This window comes from Danio aesculapii, chromosome 7 (assembly GCF_903798145.1).
Source record: "Danio aesculapii chromosome 7, fDanAes4.1, whole genome shotgun sequence".
NCBI classification, from domain to species: Eukaryota; Metazoa; Chordata; class Actinopteri; order Cypriniformes; family Danionidae; genus Danio; species Danio aesculapii.
Genome location: NC_079441.1, coordinates 49,168,065 through 49,191,903, shown reverse-complemented (window position 1 = coordinate 49,191,903; position 23,839 = coordinate 49,168,065). Strand labels below are relative to the sequence as shown.

Sequence of the window (23,839 nt, the reverse complement as noted above, 5' to 3'; positions counted from 1 at the left end):
ATCTTGAGCTTAAAATAGTTCAAATTGAAGTGAAGTGTTGGAGCGTTGCTATTTTGAAGAACTGAATTAGACCACGCCATTGACCACCAAAAATCTGGTCTAAAGTCCAGCGCAGAGCATGTTAGTTATACGCCTGCAGGTCCAAACGCTTACACATCGCTCAATACACACAGGGTGTACAGCGATACACAAATATCTTTTCATATGAAAGCAATTAAAATGTTACAAAAAATATTATTTTCTACATAAATATAAAAACCACTGCCTTCATGGGGGCTTTTTTTTAGTTCATTCATGACAATTTGCATTTGTATAATGTTATTATGATTAGTTGTATTATTTATTTTACGCATATATATGTACATGCTTCCTTTTTGTGGATACACTATGTTTGTCAGTGGATGGGGTATAACTTTACCGTGGAAGCCCACGTCTCTCTATGATTAGGAAAAAAATAAAATAAAAATCTTGAGCTTATGAGTATAAATTGAGGCACATTGTTGACGTGTTGCTATTTTGAAGAACTGAAACAGACTGCACCATTGTCAAATTGTGTGCTATTACATCAGGATAATTTTCACGATGAGTTGAGTGTATTGTATTTATCTCAATTGTAACTTTATTTTTCTCAATTCAGAGTTTACATTTGCAGTGAGATATGAATTCTGATATAGAAAAGTTACAATCCTGCAAAAAAGAAAAAAAAAAAAACAATTGCAAATATAGAACTGTTAATTGTAAGACACAAAAATGTGATTTTTTTTTTTTTTTTTTTTAGAAAAGTTTAATTTTAACAGAATTGTGAGATGTAAACTAACAATTAAAAGAAGAAATTGTGAAGAATGAGATTTTTTTTTTAATTTACATGGTGGAGCAAATCTCCCATAACATAAAATAATAAATAATTCAATAAATAATATATCTAAATATGCAGTTTGACAAACCACGGAAATTTGCACAATATTCATTCATTTTCCTTCAGCTAAGTCCCTTATTTATCAGGAGTCGCCACAGCGAAATGAACCGTTAACTATTCCAGCATATGTTTTACACAGCGGATGCCCATCCAGCTGCAGCCAAGTACTGGGAAACACCCATACACTCTCATTTTAACGCACACAAAGACACACACACACTCCACGGCAAGTTTTGTTTACCCAATTAATCTATACCGTCTTTGGACTGTAGGGGAAACAGGAGCACCCAGAGATAATGCACACGAACACGGGAAGAACATGCAAACTCCACAGAGAAATGCTTTCTGGTTTAGCTAGAACTCGAACCAGCGACCTTCTTGCTGTGAGGCGACAGTGCTAGCCACTGAGCCACCGTGCCGCCCCATTTACACAACCTTACTTTTAGTTTGGCTAGAATATAAGCAGTTTTCATTTTTTTCCAAGCTATTTTAAGATCAATATTATTAGCCCCCATAATATTTTTTTTTCTGACCCTGCAGAACAAACCACCTAAATACCCTCACTTACCCATTACCTATTGGCACTTTTCTTCTGTATAGACCTTAATGAATCTCTTTGCAAGATTTATTTAAATACTTTTAACGAGAAACTCCTACAACAAAATGTGCATAAATGTTAGCAATAAAAATAACAGTGCATGGACTTAAAGAAGGGGCTGCATTGGCACAATCTTTTAGCATATCTGGCAATTAGTTTCTGGAAATGTGTCTTGATTTAAGAATGATTAGATTTTTCCACAGAAAATAAGTAGAAATATGCAAAAGGAGATTTTCTTTTTCATTTTAATCTCTGACACCGCACTCGCAAATCTATTTAAATAAAAGCAAAAGGTCATAGCAGATGTAGTGGAGTACTTCTAAATATGATTAGTAGTAGCAGTATTCTAAATACTGTAGGTTTTCATGAACACGTCTTAATTGCAGTATAGGTCTTTCTCAACCAGTCTTAAGGCAAGTAAAAGTTCAGTCATATTCCTAACACCCACAAGCAGCTATTTCTAGTTTTGCTCATATTTGCTTGAAAAGGGAAAGAAAAACATCTATGCAACAGTGACATTACGTGTAAGACATTTCATTTGGAATTAGCAGAACGGTGGCTTAGTGGTTAGCACTGTCGCCTTACAGCAAGAAGGTCGCTGGTTTGAGTCCCGGCTGGGTCAGTTGGTATTTCTGTGTGGAGTTTGCATGTTCTCCCCATGTTGGCGTGGGCTTTCTTCGGGTGATCCAGTTTCCCCCACACATCCAAAAACATGCGGTATAGGTGAATTAAATAAACTAAATTGACCAAATGTGAATGAGTGTGTGTGTGTATGGAATGTGAATGGAATGGTTTCCCAATACCGAGTTGCAGCTGGAAGGGCATCTGCTGTGTAAAACATATGCCGGAATAGTTGGTGGTTCATTCCACTGTGGCGACCTCCGATAAATAAGACACTAGGAAAATGAATATACTTCTGGGCATTAATTAATTTGCTATATGAAATGTATTTATGTATTTTAAATGTTTAGCACATTAGCATTAGCACTTATCAGTGAATGTTTTAGATCTATATTTGTTCCCTCGTGAGAATAAAACAACACGAGTGTTACAGGAATGTGTCACATACTGTAAGCTTCGACTTGTTAAAATCAAATATGAAATGTGTGTTTTTTAATCAGAGTGCAAATGATTGAGAATAGGGGTGGAGTTCCAAATACGGAATTTTTTTTTGCTGACATTCGTGAAATAAATACTTCAGTGAACCATAATTCAATTAGAGCTAATTTATTAATCAAACTCATTTAAGTTTTCAGTGTTTGAGGGATATTGAGTGTGATGTATTCTGCCCTACAGTAATCTCTGATTGCATTCACAATGGTATGACCCAATATAGGGGTGTTCAAATGTGGTGTTAATAAAAGTGGAGTGTGACTTGGAAAATTACCTCTATGTTATATTTAGAGTGAATTAGGTGCTATTTGAAAAATTGAATCCTTTTATCTGTTACCTTAGAAAAAACCTTGTGGAATAACGCATTATTTCTGTAATGTAATATGCTTTGTCATCATACTCTGTTGTTCAAACAGGTCTTTGTAACAAGCTGCCTTGTTATGTGGGTGCTTTTTGCATTTTTTTTATCATGATTTTCATATTGCCTTTCCTTTTGTTTTGTTTTTTGCTTTGCCTATATTATATGTATACAAAATATGTAAACAGAGAATCCTTTTCTTTCTTAATCGGTGTCTTCAATAAAACTTATTTGACAAAAAATAAAAGTGATGTTAGTGAGGCCAGCAGGGGGCGCTCGACCTGTGGTCTGTGAGGGTACTAACGCCCCAGTATATTGATGGGGACTCTATACTGCTCAGTGAGCACCATCTTTCGAATAAGACGTTAAACCGAGGTCCTGACTCTCTGTGGTTGTTAAAAATCCCAGGATGTCCTTTGAAAAAGAGTAGAGGTTTAACCCTGGCATGCTGGCCAAATTTGCCTACTGGCCTCTGTCCATCATGGCCTCCTAACAATCCCCATATCATAACTGGCTTCATCACTCTGTCTCCTCTCAACAAATCACCTGTGTGGTCTGGCACAAGATGGCTGCCGTCACGTCATCCGGGTGGATGGTGCATACTGGTGGTGGATGAGGAGATCCCCCCCCCCCCCCCCCTCATTATTATAAATGTATATTTATATGAAGTGTTTTATTAATTATTAATATTATGCAATATACAAGTTAATTAAGTTAATTTGTTAATTAATCCTCCTGTAATTCACACAATGGTTTTAATACATGATAATGTGAGGAAAAGATATGTTTTATACATCATTCATTAATTTTCCTTTGACTTAATCCCTTTATTTATCAGGAGTCACCACAGCGGAATGAACCGCCAATTTATCCAGCATATGTTTTACACAGTGGACGCCCTTCCAGCCACATCCCAATACTGGAAAACACCCATACACTCTCACATTCACACTCATACCTTATGGCCAATTTAGTTTACTCAATTCACCTATAGCGCATGTTTTTGGACTGTGGGGGTTTCATACATCATATGAATGTAACAGTAAAATAATGAAAACTTTATGTTGAAGAAAACGAAGCACAGGTCTATTTTTACAGTATATCTCACACTTTCTATTAAAGCTTGAGCCACAAGGAAGACATGTATTTTAATGATGAAGCATGTTATTATATCTAATAACATATAGGGTATAAAATGTAAGGCTTCAGATGAGGTTAACATATACCTTGAGAACTAATGGCACTGCTTGGCTGTTCTCAGTATGATTCACCAGCTGTTATTTATAGCTTTTGTATAGAGAATACTGGAATTGCACATTCTGGACTGTAAAAATGAGCATTAATTCAGATCATTTAAAACACTTGGGAAAAAGACTTCACACTTTAGAAAAAAAAAACATTTTATTTACATTTACAGCATGTACCGTATGAACTACAATCTCTGGTATTTTTTTTTCATGGTTAACGCTTAGTTAGCTGTATCCCCATAGCATTATGAACTGATCAGCAAATATGTAGTTTGACAGAAATATTATTGGTTATTTTCAGTAACAGTTCTTGTAGAAACATGTCAATAAAGAGACATTCTCTTGCCAAAAAATCACTTCAGTTCAGCATAGAAATCTAAAATGAGTTACCAGTAACAAACAAATCACGAGAAGAAAAGAAACGAGAATCTGCTTAGTCCAACACTGATTTTCTAGGATTCAATGATCTAGCCATAGTAGCCTCTGTAACCGGTGTAGTGCTCAGGAACACTGAAGCAGATTGGATCAAGCTATAGCATTCATGTACAGACCCTCCTCTGAAAACAGAGACATTTTCATGATTCTTTTTTTTTTCAACAGCCCAATGCTGTTTATTTTCTTCTAGCGTCCCAATTTATCCCACCTAATATGTACAATAAAAAGGGCAGGATTCTTTTTTTAATTGCATACAAAAAATAATTAATAAAAAACACATATGCTGGGAAGCAACAGTTCATCATTTATGAAATGCTTAACATAAGGTTATAATTCATCTTCCATATATGAATGAGGCGAACATAAAAGGGGTCATAGAATTAAATGTAAAAAATAATCATATGAGATCGACTTTGATTTGAAACTTGTCACATTCAGTAGACGACTCGGTTAATTCAATGCGAAAATGTAAGATTACAAGCTTACGTACAAAATGCTGTTTGATGAATTCCCTGCTGGCAAACACATCTATTTCAAATGAAACTTGTCAGCACGTGTGATGAATTAGAGGTATATTCTTCGTGTACCTTTCTGATGCCTTTGACATATGAACCTATTAGGTTTACTTCAGCAGTTGACTGGTGAGACCAGTATCACTTCTTCTTATCATGCTGTCCAAAATGATTAAAACAGGGAGGAGAGAGAGAGAGAGACATCACACATCAGGTTTTATCAACTCTGAGAAACAGTTTGAGAAAGCAATACACAAGCCGGGTGAAAAACAGAGTTTCCTGCTGGAGCATATAAACATATAGAAACACACAATGCTTCACACACATGGACGCACATTCATCATCATCATCATCATCATGTTAGGTGAGGTATGCAGTTGCCGGTCCAATAAACCATTCCAGAAATGCACAACAGAATCAAAAAAACACTCAATGACTGGTAAAATAATTACTGATATTATGCGGTAGATAAGACTCAGACATACAAAAGCGCACGTTCACAGCAAGAACCTGTGGTTTACAAATCACTTCAATTGGAAAAACAAATGCAGATCTCTCTCTCAAAAAAAAAAAAAAACAACAAAAAAAAACATTGCGTGTTTTAAGCACTGGGTAGCACTCTGATTTTGCTTGGTGTGTTTTCCACTAGGTCACTGGTTTCCATGGTGACATTAGCAGGCTATTTTTTATTTCATTATTCATTTCCTCATAGTCATTTTTGTCAGACACCCGCACAATGCGCAATCTTAGAAATCATATTCCCTCAGCCATTCTGGGTTATTTCATACAGTATCTTGCATGTCATGAAAAAACCCCAGTTACATCCCACACATGTGGCACCGCGACTGTAATTGTACTACCTTGATGCTCACTGATGTATAAAATCCATCTAATATGTTGACATTTACAGCTATAAATAGATTTACAGATTTCGCAAATAATGCTGAATGCCGAAATGCCGTAGAGTATTTTCGATAATAACTTGACTCGAGAACCGTAATTCAAGGCAATTATGCAAACCAATTTTCTGAATTGAAGTCGTGTGTTCAGAACAGTCGCTTCTATAAATACAGGGAATATTTCCTTCCCCACAAGCTGCATTTGGAGAATAATCCGGGCCCTGACAATGAAAGCTTTTCCTTTTTTGTTCACTAACAGGATTTTTCATGGGGAAATGTAACCATTTATACACCTCTCTAGAGTTGCCGTATCCATCAGGCCCACCATTCACATCTTAAGAGCTCCATGTGATTTAACGCCTGCTGTTTTCGGGGGCCAGGTTTTGTTTGCAGTCTCCAAAATTGAAAACACACTGGAGCAATGGATGTAATGTGCCACGACTAAAAATAAAATCTCATTGATAAGAATGGCAGTTGGACTTGATTCTATACCAGCAGATGGAAATAACCCATTCATTAATCAGTTTAGAAATAAAAAAGAGATAATCTTTCTCATGATTTCATGACTCAGTCACTTCACATATCTTTAAATAAATAAGATTTGTAAAGACACTTGTTAAAATAATGATACATACACCCTGGCTCTTAATGATGCTGCTGAATGTCTTAATCCACACTGTCATCTTCAAAACTGAAACAGCATTAGTAGAGTTCGTTTCACCCAACGTTGTCAAATTTGCGTCTCCTGTACGTTATCCTTTGAGCTGGCTTGGATTAGTAAAGGTTCATGCACAGAACTATGCAGCGAGCTGAGAGCAGACACGTGGTTATACGCAGTTTTGTAGGAGTTATAGTGGTTGTAATGGTCATGCTCCAGGGGTGGAAGAGTCAGATGACTCTCCATGGCAGGAACCCTGGTCAGGTCCTCGTGTACGCTGATGATCTCCATGCTGCGACTCGGCCCGTCGTGATCCTGCTGGTGGTGCTGCTTGCGCATCTTGTAAAATATTATGAGCATGACGGCCGCCATGAGCGTGATGGCCACAAAGCAGCCGATGATGATCTTGGTGGTCTTCATCACCTCCTCCAAACCGTTGAGAGCACCATCAATGTCTATTTCCGTCACAGGGATGGTGTACGCTCTCTCTGTGGCAATCGGCGTTCCCCTTGTGGTCGAGGAGGAAGCCCAGCCAAAAGAAGGCTGGACGGGTGTCCTGCTCTCCCCATCGATTGGGGTTTCAATTGTCTCTACGGTGACTGTTGTGAAGTAACTAAAGCCGCTGTTGTCAATTGACGTCACATTGAGGACTGCCGAGGCCGAAGTGTTGCCTAGCATGTTGCTTACATAGCAAGTGTAGGTTCCTGTGTCCTGAAGAGTAACGTTGGTGAAGTTTAGTGTTCCGTCATTTTGGACGGTGATGCGCATCTTGAGTGCCCCATGTGTTATGATGGAGCCATTTGGTGTTAGCCAGCTGACTGAAGTCACTGAATTCGTCCGGCATTTGAGCTCTGCTGCCATTCCTTCAGTCAAATTGAGGTCGACAGGTGGCTCGATGATAACAGGTGCGTAGCACTGAAAGTAGCTCTGGTCTAGCTCGCCGATGTAGCGCCCCTTGAGGCTGGGAGGGGAATTACAGCGAGCGCAGCAGCTGGTGTTGGTTGGTACGGTCTCTCTCAGCCACCAGCTCAGCCAAAGAATATCACAGTTGCAGTTCCAGGGATTGTGATGCAAGTGCACTCTTTGCAGGTGGTGCAAAGGCGTGTAGAGATCATGGGGTAAAAAGGTAAGGTTGTTATGAGCCAGGTTGAGTTCTCGCAAAGAGTGCAGGTCGTCAAAAGAGTTGCGCTCTATGGTTTGGACTTGGGCGTGCATCATCCACAGCTTCTGGAGATGAACAAGACCCTTAAAAGAGCTGGGCTGGATGACAGTGAGTTGGTTCCCGGACATCTCCAGCTCATCCAGGCGAATTAAGGGCTGAATGTTTGGGACCTCTTTGAGGTTACACATGCCCAGATTCAGGTAGCGAAGGTTACTCAAGCCCTGAAATGCCCCACTCGAGATGTAGGAGAGACGCTTTAGCTCCCCCAAGTCCAGCCGGCGAAGGGAGGGCAAGCGACTGAAGGCATCAGACGGTATGCTCTCGATAGGGTTATTCCTAAGCCACAGCTCTTTTAGTTTTGATAGGTACTCAAAGGCGCCATTGGGGATGGTCGTAAGACGATTGTCAAATAGCTCCAGTGTGTTAAGGCTGGTCAGCCCATTAAAGGCGCCAATCTCAATGTTGCGGATGTGGTTTCTGCTAAGCTGCAGGATCTCAAGGTGCCGTAGATGCTTGAAACTGTCCACTTTGATGACCTGGATTTGATTGTCCTGGAGGTTTAGATAGCGTGTGTTAGTGGAAACGCCATCAGGGACATCTTTTAGCCCTCTGCGTGTGCAGATGACCTTGCTAAACTGATTACTGCAGGAACATACGGATGGACAGGTTTGGGCTCGCACCAGTCCAGCGACAACAAGCAACTGCAGGGCTAAAAGCAGGAGAAACAAGGGGTCAAACCAAGCCCCTTTCCATCTAGGACCTCTCAACATCTGGCGCTGATGGAAAGAGGTCATCTTGTTCAACATTCATAATTTAATGCCTGCTGATTTTCTCTCCCCAAACATTTACAGGCAGTCTGGAAAAAAGAAGAGAAAAATACATCTGTTAGCAAAATATGTCATGTAGAAGTGTCAGCGTAGCATGATGGCAGTCAAACAGAACATCAAATTCTGCTGATCTTCTGCAATTTATCATAACAAAAAAGAACAAATCCTTCCATCAAATGGGGCTGCACGGACATTTCTGATGATGCCGAACAAAAACAAGTATTGCTGTTTAGGCAATTTACATGCAAAATATACTTTTCCAATTTGACTGATGAATTGAGCATCATTACTGCCATTTAATGCTGTGTAATGAGCCTGCACAATGAAGCACAAGCAACAATTCATAGGAACTAGTGACTGAAAGACGCACTATATTTGTAGCACTATATCTAACAGGGCTAAATCATGTTTATCTCTTTGGCAAAACCTAATTTTCTGTCCCTGCTTTCTTGGTTTAATCGAGACATCTTGCAATTAACAGGGGAATAAATACCATTGATTTGAACAGAGAATAATAAAGTCGCTTTATTATCCGAACATATTTTTAAATAGAAAAATCAACTGCTTTTAGTAGACAACTCTTATTATATTATATTTTATTTATCATAATATTATTAAGTGCCATGAGTGTGAAAGTCTCAAAACCGCTCTTTTATGCTATGCGCTAAAATAAGATATATGGAAATCCTGTCACAGCAAGCTGTCAGAGGGATGGATTAAGCTGCAGACAGGTCCGTTGCAGGGCATATCTGGGAGATAAGGAGGTGTGTTGGGCTTGTATATTCAGCGCTATATGCTCGCACATGCTATGAAGATACACGGAAACCGAATTGTCAAAACCCACAAGAAAAGTGCCATTGCTACAGCACACACTAAATTTAAAATCCCTTCAGCTTGCAAGTCTCTGCTCTCATTACCTGTTCAAGTGTTTTTATGAAAAATAAAATGTCTTATTACCTGCGCTGTTATAGGTTGCTATAACATGTATTCTTATGAATAATGACAGGAAAATAAGGAGAGAAAATCTGGATACCTAGACCTCTTACAAACTCACTTTCAAACTTTTAGTGTGTTGTAAAATTGCTTGTAACAATTTAAAATAACATTACACGAATAACCATGTACTAGAGATAATTAATGAAGGCAGGAAAAGAATATGATCAGTGAAGAGCTAAACTTAGCTGCAACTGCAAATGGAGTTACAGTACATATGAATAACAGTAACCTTTACTACATGTTAGTACACGCTTGCGTTATGTATTATTATACATGTTCATGCATTAATTAACTATTAAAGAAGTTTTTAAAGAGTTTTTAACAAAGTTGAGTTTTAATTAAATGTATAAAATGTCATAATTAAAATGTAATTTGCAGAATTAATCACTGAATTGCTCAGTATTAGTTCAGTGTTATTTTTGTGTCATTACTATTAATGAAATACTAACTAGGGCTGCGTGATATTGGAAAAATCTGTAATTGCGATATTTAGTTTTGCTGCAATATATATTTTGATATGAATATAATATGATTAAATGGAATGAATTAAATATGAATTAAATGATGATTTAAATTCTATATTTGGGAACATTTCAATAATTTAGATCAACTGGGATAATTACATATTTTTTCTATGACAAGCATCTGCATAAAATATAATAAATTTCAAGCACATATAAATACAAAAGAGCAGAAATAAAAGAATAAACAGTGCTTTATGTTTTTCTGGGAGTGTATCAGTAATCAAGTACAAATGAAATGTAAAATGACATGGTCATCATCATATAAATAATAATAAAAAATACCTTTTACTTTTAATCTTTAATAAACAATCACATTTTGAGATGTGACTATTGTGGATACACACATTGTGATATCAATGCTCATACGATATACTATTGTTCTGCCCTAATTGTCATCAACTAGTTTTGGCTATTTATTTTTCCTTCTGTGCCTCCATATTGTGATTTATGCACCAAAATGTAGTGAAGAGTGAGTTGTTAGTGTGCTGTCAACTGTTTTTTGGGACTGTGGATTAAAGTAGGGCTGTGACGAGAAAATGAAAGTGCACAGCTGTGGTAAAATCAGATTCTCAATTCATAATCTTTAAAATAATGACTTGTATTAAAAATGTTGATAAAGGTTTGTGATATAGGAATTACAGCAGTGCATTAAAAATGCTTATTGATTTGAGTTAGTAGGCCTGCTATATTTATTTGAGGGAAGAAAAAAAAACTTAGTATGAAAAAACAGCATTTGCCAGTTATTAAAAAGGATTTAGTCAGTGTTTTTGTTTTGTAATCTAAATTTGTAATCTAAGTGAAAAATATTCAGGGCAGGCATTTTATTCTATTTATTTGATTTATTCTGTTTTTCTATACACTCCTGAAAGTTTCATGAGCAAAAATAAATAATAAACAAATAATGAACGGTGATGACAGTAATAACCACATCACTGCGGTTGACGTCTCATTACAGTAATGCGTGACGTGGTTATCGTCACACCCCTAGATTAAAGGTAATAATATTGTGAATATTTTCACTTCACCTCAATGTATTGGCTGGATGCACTGCTATTTATTAGATTTTACCTGTAATTTTTTTTGGTCTCTTAAATGGAACGGGAATCTTTTAGACCAGGGGTCACCAAACTTGTTCCTGGAGGGCCGGTGTCCTGCAGATTTTAGCTCCAACTCTAATCAAACACACCTAAACGAGCTTATCAAGGTCTTACTAGGTATACTTGAAACACCCAGCCAGGTGTGTTCAGGCAAGTTGGAGCTAAACCCTGCAGGGACACTGGCCCTTCAGGACCGAGATCAGTGACCCCTGTTTTAGATGCTTTTAATAAATCAACAATATCGGGAAAAAAAGTTCTTTACTCTTCTACTAAGGAAAATGTCAATAGGTATTGGATGACCGAAAGTAGTGGTGGTGGTGGTGGATGGAGATTCCCCCAATGTGTAAAGCGCTTTGAGAGCCCAGAAAAGCGCAATATAAATGTAAGGAATTATTATTATTATTATTATTATTATTATTATTATTATTATTAAGTAAGTAAATTAAAGCAAATTCCTTAAATAAACATGCACTACGCACACATTATTTTAATATACACCATAAGTAGAAAAAGTAAATCTTAAAAATACGCTTTATTTCTTTCAATATATGGACACAAAAGAAAGTCCAAACATACCAGTAAAAGAAGCAGTTTATGCTAATGCTAATCAAAGCTAAAAATATACAGTCAAAAATACATGAAACAACACAATTTTTGAGTTTTGGCGACAACTTACTTGTTTTATGTTCAATCCACTTAAATTAGGAAAAAAAAACAACAACTAATAAGTTAACTAATATTTTTAATCTGTTAACTTATTGAGTAACAAGTTCTTTCATGTCCCAACACGGGTGGCTCCGTGACTCAGTGGCTCAGTGGCTAGCTCTGTTGCCTCACAGCAAGAAGTTCGCTGGTTAGACTTCCGGCTGTACCAGTTGGCATTTCTATGTGGAGTTGCGTGTTTGCGTGGGTATAGGTGAATTGGGTGAACAAAATTGGCTGTAGTGTACGAGTGCATGTTTGAATGTGATAGTGTATAGGTGTTTCACAGTATAGGGTTGCGACTGGAAGGGCATACACTGCGTTAAACATATGCTGGAATAGTTGGTTCATTCCGCTGTGGCGACATCTGACAAATCAGAGACAAATCCTAAGGAAAATAAATGAATGAATGAATGTCCCAACACTGATTGTGTGGAACCCAGCATTTTTTTACAGTGTATGCAGATGCAAACTTGTCTTTAATGATAATTTACAATTACAAAATAAGGAATATTTATTACATTAAAATGTCAGCATTATGGTATTGTGGGATACTAATAAACATCCCGTTGATGGAAAGTCATGGAAAATAGCTATAACTAAACATTTTAAATCAACAACTAAAATCTCAAAATGAATGAGACTACATTTGAATAGTTTAATGCACGTAAGACACCACACTTGTATCCAGTCACTACACAGTATGTCACATAACTGCACATGGAAAAACAAACATTTATATAACTGTTTTAAATCTTCCATGTTAAATTCAAAGTCGGAGTTCTTCTTATTTATTCTCACGCATGTTTCATTTTCTCCCCACAAGTTAATTAATGCATGAACTATCAAACATAGAGAAGATGTAGCTAAATTGGCCGTTATTTATGTATGATTCCATTAGACCTTGATAATACTCAAGTTTCATGCAAGTTTCATTCAATTCAGGTATTATTACACGATTATTCATGTACTGTTATTATAAAGTGTTATGGAGATGCTTTCATTTACAAGAGCAAGCTCATAATTACTTGATTTTACTCTTAGAATGTCTTTAGCACAGTTGAAAAGTAAATAAAGTATGAGATAGAGAGCTTTGTGATTAGTATGGCATCAAGCGTGATTGGTTAAAGTTGCATGACTTCAATAATACAAAAACCTTAATGCATGATGTAAATGTGGGTTGATATAACTACTCTATTAGACATAGTGCTGGCAAAAATATGTATCATTTGTTTAAAAAACAACTTGAAATCAATTCTTAAAGGCTATGAGTTAATTTTTTTCTATATTCTGCATTCCAGGGGTTTTCTAAGTGTCTTCGAGAGCACATCAGGGGATGAACGGTTAGCTGGGCCATATATAATGTCAATCAACAGCACAGTGTTGCTCATTTACATTACAGTACATTACGTGGATGAGCACAAAGAAGGAGCAGAATGTGTTTAATGAGTTCTTAAAATGGTTTAAATAGACTGACAAGTGCTTTTCTGTGGCAGATACACCCTAAGCATTGTGCAGAAAGAGACATCCCAGTATGCGAGAGCTAAAATCACTTCACTTTCATGACTTATTGCAAAAAAAAATAAGTAATACGAAATTGAACCTTACAATATTGCTGTCTTAGAATTGTAGTGTTACATGATGCTGTATTCCTTTTGAGTTACTACAGAAGCAAACTTGATGGCACAATACATACGATTTTTTATTAAAATATAAAAAAACAAACAAAACCACTTGAATAATGTTATTTAGAGTCTATGTTCACACTGCAGTGCCTCTGATCTGTTTTTGTTTCCCAGGGTGAACAGAAAGTCCATGGCGTCTGATATTTTTAATACTAAGTGTGCCACTTTCATATGTGGTATTAAATCTGCACTTGTCATAGATTACTTTTCATTTTTTTAATTACATAACACAAATTTAAGGTTTCAGACACTGAGATGCACATTAGTACAACCCAGGCTCATTCTAAAAACGTACCGCTATATACATTTCTGGAGAGCGCCAAATGCGTCCTAGGAGATTTTTTGCTGGTTTTTTTTTCACGAATCCACCAGAGGTTTCTGTGTATGCTTTTTGAGATCTCAAATGTCTCTCACGAGTGCCATTCGCACCTGCTCTTCTCGCGTAAATCCACCAGAGGCTGCTGTCGACTGACTGAATGACTGACCGATCAATTGACCCACCCACCTCCTTCCCTAGACCCAACCAATAGTGTTTTCAAAAGCACCGATTGACCCGAACACCCACTTGTCTAAACCCAACAGAAAATGAAAAGCCCTCGCCTGATTCGTACTACGTTTTCAGAATTGACCACATTCTCACCCTGTTATTTACTTGTTTATTTTATTTTTTGCCTTTCTGTTTCTGCTTTCTGAAACTGTTATACGCCGGACTCAAATCCAGTCAAACCCTCACTGTTTCTCAAGTCCGCCTACGTGCATGGCGAGCTACTGGACAAACTGGAACTGTAACAGCGGGAAAGCCATCCACACAGAGCTAAGCGGTCATACCACCTCCATACCAATCTCCAGAAATGTATATAGGGCTACGTTTTCAGAATGAGCCTGTGTAGCATCACTACTAACAAAACAACCATTTACACTTCAGAAAATATACTGTGGTTGTCTGCAGAATCATTATACACAGTGTGTACACAATCAGAAAGTTTACACTGTATAGCTGTTCTTTTGCTTATGTGGGACAGGTCAGTTTAGGACCACGGAAATCTGATGTTTACAAATTGGCCACATTTTTAAACATCGATCCATTCATTGATCAATCAATCTATCTATCTATCGATCTATTTATCCATCCATCCACGTATCCATCCATTTATCCATCTATGTATCCATCCATCAATTTATCCATACACCCACCCACCCATCCACCTATCCATTCATACATACATACATGCATCCATCCATCCATCTTTATAAGTATCTATGAATAAACATTGAAGGGTAAGTTCACCCAATTTTTTTTATTATGTTATTAAAGGGTAGAGCTAACCCAAAAGTTAAAAATCACCCCATCAATTAAACTCTTTCATGTGATTTTAAAGTTCACACGAACTGAAAGCTGTGACTATTTTTTTGTTCATATTGTGATGCAGTTCCTAGAGAAACAGAGTTTTAAATGAGAAAACAGTGGGTGTGGCTTGTTTTTCTACTGCGAGCTGATTGGATGTAGTAAAGTAGGCACTTCATTCGGAAAGATGGGGATTCCTGCTCACACCTGCACACCATTTCTGTTAGTTGTCTAAACTGACAGTTGGAGAGACGTAGTTAAATATGTTAGACACTCCCGATACCTAAGATATGCGTAATCAGACAATTTAACTGAAAAAATCAGGAAGTGCATTTTCAGATTTCAATTATTAATCAATGATTAGAAGGACAAGCTATTTGTTTTCTCAATGACATGCACAAATGATTTGTTCACCAAAAAAACTAGCAATGTGATCTAACAAAATCATATGGTTAGTTTTGATTTCATGGGGGCTTTCTGTTGTTGAACAAAGTAAATCTGAAATCTCCCTCTTCCTCTATGGCCATCAACGGTCATGAGACATTCAAAGTCCAGAAAAACACCAAAACAAAACAAATAAATAATTCTCAAAACAGACCATGTGTCTACAGTGGTTTAATTGTAATATTTAAATTTACAAGAATACTTTTGTACGCACATAAGTTTGAAACAACATAAGGGTGAGTAATTAATAACCCAATTTTCTTTTCTTTTTTGGTTATCTAACACTAAATAGCACCACCAAAACTATTTTTGATCATTCAATTAAATAATAGTAAAGTATCAAGAGCCACGACAGTTGTTTAAAAAGAATTTGAGTGCTGGTCATATTTTTTCCCTTTATTTATAATGAAGTGATGAATAAAATGTTTTGTGCATGCTATTTGAAGAGTGCTGTGAGCAAAGTATAACAGCTGACTGCTTGGGAAAGTTTATTTTTCTTTTAATGAGAGACATATTAATTCGTAACATAACAAAATAGTGCTTGTGTTATTTTTATTTGCTATCATGAACATGTCTAGCAAGATTTTCATGTCAGACACAGAATTTCACACACAGTAAATATTTGTATTTTTACCTGGCAAGCAGACTCACAGTTTAAACTGACACTTAATTGTGAAAGCGGCAGGAATTTATGTGCTGGAGCATTAGATGTGCGTTGCCTCCACACTACCACTGAAACCACTCGCTCTTTGCTGCTTTCACACACAACTTTTGAAATTAAAGTTGTGCATCACAAGTACACGATGTGACCCACTCAAAACATTTAGTCGATTCACATTTAGGTCGTGACCCACCAGTTGAGAAGCTCATCCATGAACATGATTTCTGATTGAGTCCTGTCTGATGTGAAGACTACAACTCCCACACTCATTCATGGCATCATAACACTACGCCTTTGACTGTTTTCAAGATGTGCCTTCCATCGACAAAAACGTAATATTGTGTTTAATATCTTGTGATGTTTTTTCTCTTTTAACATTTAATTTTGGGTGAAAAGTGTGTCGTAATGCAAGTGTTACTGAACGTGTACAGAGTAACATAATACAGAATATTGATTAGTAATGCCTAGTGCCAGACAGAATCTGTGGACAGTTTTTGCTATTTCAGAACTTTGTAAAAAGTTTTTAGGAGTATCATAACTGAAAACTTAATATATTAAATAAAAATGGTACCTTTTTAACCTTAATTGTTTACAATGCAATCCCAATTAGATCCACTTATTTGGTAAACAAAGCAAGTCTCTCATATAATATATCTACTAAAAGTATTGTACAAACTGTATTGTAAATAAATCAAATGAACATTTTTATATTAGTCAATAATATTACTGGAATTCATTTAATTATATCAATAAAAACGAACAAAGATAAATTTACACATGAAAATAAATAGACTCGATGATGGGCTAAAAATCTGCGGAGATTTTGTGTGGGCCTAGTAAAGCCTTACAACTACTGCGTTACAACAAAAAGTAATTAATTACTGTACTTCATTACTCTTCTAATGTTTTATTCCAAATGCTGGTCATATCCAAAGTGAAAGCAATTTGGAGCTAGGAACAGCAGCTTAATAATACACTTTTAATTTAAAGAATTTACAGAATAAAAAAAACTATTTATCTGCTCTGGTTGATTGTATTTCATAGCCTCATTAATATATGTTGAACTTATTGTATGAAATATGGGTGCTACTGTTCCAGCTTTGACTGAAAAAAATATATGCTATATTTTAAGTCTACTTGTGTGTTCGTTACATTCATCTGAAATCAGAGATGTCAATGGGTTCTGTTTTAATGTATCAATGCATCTGAAATTAAGCGTTTATTATTCATTTTTAGAAATATCAAGAGTTATATAAATATTTGTGTTAAATCTATATTCACTTAGTCAGATAAAGAATTGAATTAAACAAAATTGAGAGGTTGCTAATACGAATAAAATTGAATCAGGACCTCTGAATCAACACATAGCCCAAAATTACACAAAGTTGGTATTTTGTCAGTTATTGGCTTAAAGTCTGTAGTTTTGACCCTAAAATGGGTTTTAAAAAATTAAAAACTGCTTTTATTCTAGCCGAAATAAAACAAATAAGACTTTCTCCAGAAGACAAAATATTATCAAACATACTGTGAACATTTCCTTGCTCTGTTAAACATCATTTGGGAAATATTTAAAAAAAAAATCAAAGGGGGCTAATAATTCTGACTTCAACTGTATTTGTTGAGTTCATTCAAGCCTTTCTGCGACAATGAGTCACACACACAATGTCGTTACACACACAGTGTGCGTGTTTAGTTTTGCACTGTTTTTGCATGGCAAATGTGCTGCTGTATGGATATCCGTTATGTTAATGTACAAAATAAACCAGATTTAATGTCCACATACCGGTACTGAAGCGTCTTCTTTTGTAATTGTACTGACATGCGGCTGTGGTGATAAGGATAGTAAAATCGCTGTAATTCATTACAAACAAGCACTGTTTTAAAAACATTTTAAACTTGTGAAACTCATTCTTGATCACATTTAATGATGATTGATGATCACAGAGTGCTGAACAGATCTTTTAATCCCAGTTGCTTTGTGCATGTCCTGTCTTGTTCATTTGATTATACGTGTTACTACAAAGACATGTTAATACGTGGCTTTCAGTCAATTCAGTGAGCGGGAAAACCGCACTCCTTCGTCATGTTGTGGTTGGCCTCAAAATAAAAGGCATTTGGATCCTATTTTAACGTCAGGAAATATAAAAAAGAGACTTATTTTCTTTATAGCACCCCAATGCCTTAACTACTCCTATGTACAGCACTTTGGTCAACTTTAGTTGTTTTTAAATGTGCTTTATAAATAAATATTGTATTGTAGTGTATTATATGGTATAATTTGACTGTGGACACACTATACCTACACACAGTTTTGTCCAAACAGCTTAAATGATGATTTTCATCATAGGTGCCCTTTAATCAATTTGTGTTGAGACAACATGAAGGAATTTTGTGGAACCCATCATTTTTTTACCGTGTACACTGTAACTCAACAAATTTCAGTGGATTGAACTTAAAACAATTAAGTTGACCCCAAAAATCTCAAGACTTGTGTTGTTTCAGCTCATTTTTAAAAAGTACTTTGAATAAGTAACAACAATCATTTTTTTAATGTATCAGTGATCATCAAATCCAAATAGTTCTGTCTTTTATACACCACAGTCTTCACCGTGTCTTGTGAGTGGCACTCTGTTTTGCTGTAAAATGTCTCAGATGTCCTCGCTGTGCATCTGTGTGGCTGATCAGCTTATGAAATTGTTAAAACTGAGGGCCGTGATTGATTTAGTCACAGTGAGACGCTAATCTCACCGGTAGGCAATGAATGTTAGTTAGCAGCAGCATAATTGACACCTTACTGTGCGAAGCCGAGAGAACTTCCAATGGACGCACATTTAATGGCATGCGTGAGGTAATCAGGGCATGTCCTGGCAGGAGCCTCTTTTTCATTACCAAAAATAACCAAGGAATTTACAGAGGAAGCACACTGATCTCTCGGGTATTGATTGAGTTATTAGCTACAGACCTGCATCAAAAATGGGTGACACGAGAATGACTTTATAACCATAAAATTTAAAATGGATTTAAAAATGGGTGACATTAATTGCGTATGAGCAAACCACAAGGCATCCTGCATATAAAATTTTTCAGGTATAAGAAATTTCCAAACTTATATGTATTTGTTCTCAAACTAGTCTCTATATCTGCACTGTAAAACATGGCCGTGAATTAAACGGTAAAAAAAAACTGTAAAAATGTTACTGTTAAAATCTGTAACCTAGTAAACAGTAAGTTTCCTTAATATAAAATTTGATCAATTGACATTCTAAGAATTCCCTTTTTAAAGGGTCAGGAAACCCCGCTCTTTCAGTTCCAAGTCTATATCAGTATTTAAAAAAAAATGCTCCATGATGGGCGTGGAGCGCTGCGAGCAGAAGGAGGAGTGGGCGTGGCCGGCAGAGCAGGGGAAAAAGAGGGGGGAGAACAACTGTCAATGCAAAGAAATAAACAGTAAGTAATTTAATGCCATGTTACATAAACGATTCATAATTTCGTATAATTTATACGCATAACCACAATTTATATATCATAATGACATGTTTAAACAAATAATCAAAATTAAAAATCTAAATTATCCAGTTCAATTAAAAATTAATGAGGTGCAAACGTTTTCTAAATTGATGCTCAACACACAAATCTTTTAAAAAAAATATATATATATTAGTAAGTAGTTTTATATAAACATCACCATCATAGATTTGCTGATGTATTAGCCTAAAGAGTTTAAACTCCTAGAATTTGTGCTTATTGCTTTGTATTTAACAGGCCTATTCATTTTTATGTTTATATTACCCTCTCGTTTCCCCTTGTTTCTCATGCGTTTGTTAAATATTTAATTCATAATTCCCTTATCGTTTAAAGATGAACTAGTTTGTAGAGACCGTATTCTATTTTATTTTAACTGTAAATCTTTTGTTGTTATAAAAAAAAAATGAAGATAACGCCATGTGATTGGTCATCATGACTGATGCACCATTAAACCCTGAAGTGTCCAGCTGTCCGGCTTGACGGCTCCGTTTTCAACACTGCCCTCGTTGATCTCCAGCTGCAGCCGTGCTTCATGTCGAACGCACCTTTTGCCTTTTTAACAATGCATGTGATGTGTAGGTGTAAGTACTTCAAAACATTGGTGTATTAAAGGTGCTGTATGTACGTTTTTGATATTTTAAAGCATAAAAATACCATAATATGTTTGCAGATATTTAAGAAACATGCTAAGTGAACAATCTTGTTTATCTGAAAAACAATGCTGAAGTCAGATATTCTGCTATGAAAATGTGAGTTACGTGCTGGAACATCTGTTTTTGTTTTGGTCATTTAACACACCCAATGCCAGTTTAGCCAATTATATTTCAGCACCCCGTGCTGCCTTGCTGAAACAGCGTATTTCATTCATCAAGTCAGGAAGGTTCTTAATATGTGCGTCCATGCGACCTCCTGTGGACAGTAGCAGACTCCAAAATGAGACGCAGATTCCACATGAGGTTATTAATTAGCAAATAATATAAATATTACGAATGTAAACATTAGATAAGCAGCTTATATTGTGAACCCATGTCCTAACAACACACTACCTGATGAGATTTGCAGTGATAAGCAACTTGGCTGTTTGCACCACATGAAACATGACAGAAATTTAAATACAGCCATATAGAAGCACAAAATAGTGCACTTACTGCACCCCAAAGAAATTGTAAGGTTTATTATCTAATTAATACATATTAAACATCTTCAACATTATTAAATGTACATGCTGAATCACTGATATGTATTTTCCACTCAGTCACAGTTCTTAAGTTCAGTTTCAAACTGTTTATTTTGTTTTCAAGATCTGCTGCTGCTTTCAGTAGTATGGCAATAAATGTCACGTGAAAATGCATTCAAACTCACATTATTAGCATTTAACACTGAATAAAGCACATGAGGTGTACAGTACCTAAGGTGATCATTGTCTTAGTTTTCTGTTGTTTAGCTGCATGAAATAGAATCCGTTTCTAAAATAGAAATTTCAGGTGTTGTTAGAACAAAAAAACTGTTTTAATATTGAAAATATTCCTTCTATCTTTTGCCGTTGCTTTTATATAGAACATGATTTAAATCACCCTTTAGGCTAGATAGTCAGACTCGTTCCTGTTGGTGTCGTCAATCTGGCAACCTGCATTTGCCTTTGTTTTAAACCAGGTGTGCAATACCTAATTCAACCACTGGGTGTCAAACTTATATACTGCACCTTAACACTACAAATGAATGAAATATGGTAGCTTACCAAACATATTTGACATTCATTTTACATTTTGTATCGTACGATAAAATATTGGCATCAACAGTTTTTTTTTTACCTCTAATTTTACAGATTTTTGAGTGTGTGTGATTGTGAAAGTCTCATTAAATACTGGTATTTATTGACAAATAGAAAGTATATCATTAAGAAATCAATATGAATAAAAATATACAAATATAAAATGAATAAATATATAAATATAAAATGAAATAATATTTTTTTCAATATAAAAAGTGTTGGCAATTAGCTATAGGAATCAAGCTCTTTTCAGACGACATAATCAATGGCAGCATTTTACTAATCAACAGCAATTTAACAATTATTCAAACACACATACAAGGCTAGTCCTTGCTCTTTGCTGGAGTTCATGATCCATGAAAGCAAATTGTCAATCTAATGCATTTTGATAAAATTTTCCCTTCAGTACTCTTTGCAAAGCCAGAATATTCCTTAAGGTCTCCTATGTCAATTTTATTAATTGCTTTGGTGTTCTGCAGAAACACCTTTGACACATACTGAAAAAAACACACAAAAGCGTAAAGACAACACAACAGCAATAAGGTTTAAAGAAACAGAATCTTTGAGAAAACGTATTAAAATAACACTTAACTCTCTCAAATTAGCATTTAAAATCAAAATCAGCTTTGTTGTCTCATCTCAAACAGACACCCACTGCTCAAATATTATCATATTTCATTCTAAGCTCATCTGCCATCAAAAAGTGCAACAGAACTTTTCCTGTAATATGATAACTTTAATATTAAGCTTGATATTAAACTAAAAAGAACGTGCTTTCTACGGCTGGCCGCACATTTCTAGAGTTTAAAGCAGATTTTGGGCCTAATTTCCACCCCTTAGTTTTGCAGATGACTTTTTGTTTGATGAAAAAGAAAGAGTGATTATGGTACTGCTTCTGACAGCTTTTAGAGACTCTACAATCTTAAATCATACTGTAAATATCAAACATTTTTAACCGATTCTGCACTGAATGTTCAAGATATTCATTTGATCTGCATTTGTGCTCATTGGGATTAAACATGATTGCTGCATTGTTGTAAAAATGACATTTTATGAATCACAAATTAGTTATCTGATAAAAAAGAAAGCAAAATGCATGTACTGTATTAATGTTTTCATAGCAAATTTATTTAAATCTAAAAACCACTTGTTTTTGCATTTTAATTGCTTTCATATTATGCACATTATGATGGATGTATGCTTCATATGAAAAAAAGAACACACAATGCTTGACTTTACACACCAAACCCACATTACAGTTATACGTTAAATAAATAAATAAATTAATGTTGATTCATTTGAAATAACATTCAGTAGTCTTCTTACCAGGAGTGCATAATTATATATTGAGTAACAGTTAGGGCAGTCTGTTCCTTTCTCAATAATTGATCTAATTAATTCCAAGTAATTACATATCAGTAGACGCTGAGAAAACAACTGTAATAAACTGAAAATAAATTCCACAAATAAAGAATTAGATTAAGCGAAATATTAATTATTGCAGACGAGGAGTTGAAAAGAAAGACTTCAGAAAAGGCTCTTTAAAAGTCAGTATTGGTTTAATTCAATGTCATTCCTCCAGAGATGTATAAAGTACTAGAGACCCAGACTTAAGTACAAGTGCTCTATAAAAAAGTGACTTGAGTAGAAGCTGAAGTGCTCTTTAAGCACCATACTTAAGTACAAAAAATGTTGAATACTTTAGTACTTCCACTTAAGTATTGCAAGTAGTTTATTTCAAAATTTACTACTCAAGTACTGAATGTAAAAGTACAAGTATTGTGTAATGTAGTTATTAAAGAAAGCAGTCAAAAGACATGTTGTTTTGTTTATTTTAAATATCTTTTTTTGGGGCACGTGATTAAGCAGATTGAAAAGAAACATGGCTTACGATACTGTTTTTCTCTTGCGCTTGAATCACAGATCTGACAGATTATAACAGCTTTAACACACACCTTTCAAAGTTGTGTCACAAAAGCACTACGTAATCCACTCAAAAGGCCATTGAAACCCATTTTCGGATCACAAATCACCGTTGTAAACGGAAGCGTTATAAACGCTGTAAACGGAAGTTCTAAACCTTCTACCAGAAGACGCTGGTTCCAAGAAAAAGGTCTATAATTGTAAGGAGAAGGGGTGTGAATCTACACTGGTCTCACGGTTCGGTTTGGTTACGATCATCATGCCATTAGCTCAATTCGATATCTTGGTGCATTGACGATGCTTTTCATACATAATTAGATTTTTTTCTTCACAACACAATAATTTTTTTTTTATTAAAATCTATAAATATATTTATATTTATATATTATTTGTAATACAATTTTGTTCTTTAATACAGCAGTAAGATATATGAACTGTACC

The 23,839-nt window shown here is 35.6% G+C and overlaps 1 protein-coding gene across 1 annotated transcript in view; it reads right to left on the bottom strand.

Moving 5' to 3' along the window:
• Positions 1–4,394: 4,394 nt before the first annotated feature.
• Positions 4,395–23,839, bottom strand: part of lrrc4cb (leucine rich repeat containing 4C, genome duplicate b) — a 60,407-nt gene continuing 40,962 nt past the window's right edge. The window contains exon 2 of the mRNA XM_056462050.1: positions 4,395–8,754. Coding sequence (XP_056318025.1) covers positions 6,809–8,704 — 1,896 coding nt within the window. The 5' untranslated portion in view covers positions 8,705–8,754 and the 3' untranslated portion in view covers positions 4,395–6,808. The remainder of the gene's footprint in view (positions 8,755–23,839) is intronic.